At 26.7% G+C, this 2,574-nt stretch overlaps 1 protein-coding gene across 5 annotated transcripts in view; it reads left to right on the top strand.

Annotated features, from left to right (window-relative positions):
* LOC108685487 (Niemann-Pick C1 protein) overlaps nucleotides 1–2,574 on the top strand; it is a 27,142-nt gene that overhangs the window by 20,742 nt on the left and 3,826 nt on the right. For 2 of the 5 annotated variants that reach the window (XM_018190295.1, XM_018190292.1), the window contains 2 exons: nucleotides 146–334; nucleotides 866–953. In XM_018190295.1, the coding sequence (XP_018045784.1) occupies nucleotides 146–334; nucleotides 866–953 (277 nt within the window). Of the gene's footprint in view, nucleotides 1–145; nucleotides 335–865; nucleotides 954–1,984; nucleotides 2,200–2,574 lie in introns of all 5 variants that reach the window. The other 3 variants (XR_001931669.1, XM_018190294.1, XM_018190293.1) reach the window with 3 other exon arrangements.

Genomic DNA, 2,574 nt, shown 5'->3' with positions numbered 1-2,574 from the left:
ATATATCTGTTTTTACATAGTATATACTACATTTTTATAGTATAATAATATTAACATATTAATATACTACAAAATTAAGAAAAGGCATTCAAATTACATAACAATTGTTGAAAAATGTATTATCCATTACTAATTTGTATTACAGGCAGTTGGTATAGCTGTCGAGTTTTGCAGTCATCTAGTACATTCATTCTCCGTGTCAGTTCAAGCAACTAGAGTTGAAAGAGTCGCAGATGCATTGACAAATATGGGGAGTTCAGTATTCAGTGGAATCACGCTAACAAAGTTTGGTGGCATTATAGTATTGGGCTTTGCAAAGAGTCAAATTTTCCAGGTTGATTTTTTTTTTACTATATACTGCTGAATAAAACACCAATTATTTAATAATCCAAATTGCCAATTAACGATCAAAAATATGCTCGGCTTTTAGTATTACAATAATAATTTAAAATATTAAACTGTATGTGTGTATACACACACACGCGCGCGCGCACACACACACGCACACAATACAATAAATATATATATATATATGTATATTTATTGTATATTGTATAAAGTAAACTTATGTAAGATTTACCATTTTTAAAATGCAAAAACATTTACTTTAATTTTTGTTATCTTTAATAGTATTATTGGTATATCTTTTCCGTATAGCAGAAAATTGTTTATCTATTATTTCCTTTCAAAATGTTTTTATTATTAAAAAATATTTGGATATAAATATCTACTTACTAAGTTGTGATTACTTATTAATCACAACTTTATTAATCATGATTAATAATAGATAATTGAAGTTCTGCTATTTGTTTGTATTTTACTTGTATAAAAATATTCAGGATTATTCAATTAAGGCTATTTGCAGGTGTTTTACTTCAGAATGTATTTGGGTATTGTACTATTTGGAGCAGCACATGGTCTCATCTTTTTGCCAGTACTACTAAGTTATATAGGTAAGAAGACGTCTCATATATGTGTATGTATATATATATATATATATATATATATAAAATTATACTAGCTGTTATGTACATAATTTTTTGTACAGCTATATGCATGCCAGAAAAGTCTGTGTTACATTCTTTGGTAGCTCAAATCTTTTCTGATTCTGTGTGCATCAGCATATACTATATTTATCTTATGCTTGTCCAACTATATGGTGAAAAAAATGTAACTTTAAAAATAAGTTGAATGAAAAGTAGGTACGACATTTTTAAATTAAAGAAATAGATATATGTATAATTTTATGTCTAAAATATTGAAAATAAGGATAAATTCTCGCTTTCTCTATATCTTCTGCATATAAAATATTTATTGCTTCAAATTTCTTCATTTTGGACAACATATATATATATAACTTTCAAAGATTTGATCTGAAATGCAAAATCCAAATGTTTTTTTTTAAATATTTTATTATTATTATTATATTTATTGGGATCTAACAAATAGTTTTTGACATTTTGATTGAAAATGGTTACAATTTTTCTTTTTAAAAAAAGTATTTTGTGTATGTGTATATTTGTTTTTCTAAACTTTTAATTTTATATTAAAATATGTATTCACTTAAATGCACTATTAACGCTTTGTGCATGAACATATTTTACATCAATTTAGATTTTATTGCGGAACACTTGATAGCATAATCTTAAACATCAACGCAGTCTTAAGAATCTCTAAAAACTTTTAGTGCTTTGAGAAGGAAACAGAAGAGTAGAATAGAAATAATTATTTTTATTTATATAGAGATTCACCAGTGTTATATTAATTGAGATTTTATTTCATATCCCTATTGCAAGTGGGAACTTTTTCATATTTATTGCAGCTCAAATTTAATAGAAAGTAACAATGCATTGAGAGATTTTTATGCCAAATCTTTTTACTAATGTTTGCGCGTAATTTTCTTCATTCTGAGAAGAATCGTGTTTTTGTAAATGTACATTTTTTGAGTAATGCGGATTGGCGTCATGGCCCCTGGTGGTTCTAGGCTCACCCATGAACAGAGAGAAATTGGCCAATCACAAAAGAGCGATTTGTGGAAATCTGGACAACGTGCAAGAGACATCATTGAATCATCGTGTAAGCAAACACAATTCTCCTACACCCACTACAACCACACCTACATTCAAAATGCTTGAATGTGACAGATAGGTATGCAGAGCATCTGAATATAAAAACGGAACGCCCACGTTTTGACATGTGGTAAAATTTATTAGTATTTTTTTCTTCTATGTCCAAAATCTGTCATCGTACTTTTTATGTTTATTTTGCACAGATAGATTAACTGAATTAAAATGTTTAATATTGTTGATTTAAACATTATTTTTATTAGCACGTAAATATGCATCCAGAAAGTGCAATTTTTTCTAATGTTACAGATCTCTTATTTTTATTTAAAAATAATAAATTGAAAGAATGAAGTGGTATATTCTTTTTCAATTTTTTTTCTTTTTCAATTATATTAATTTGCGAAACTATATATTCTTTTTTTATACTTATTTTAAAATCACAAAAATCCCTCAAGCACGTTGTTTTAATTTCCTATTCATATGTGGAAACTTTTCGAATTATTATAAT

Source organism: Atta colombica, unplaced genomic scaffold (assembly GCF_001594045.1).
Source record: "Atta colombica isolate Treedump-2 unplaced genomic scaffold, Acol1.0 scaffold153, whole genome shotgun sequence".
NCBI classification, from domain to species: domain Eukaryota; kingdom Metazoa; phylum Arthropoda; class Insecta; order Hymenoptera; family Formicidae; genus Atta; species Atta colombica.
The sequence above is the reverse complement of the archived record's forward strand: the minus strand, read 5'-3'. Positions and strand labels throughout refer to the sequence as shown.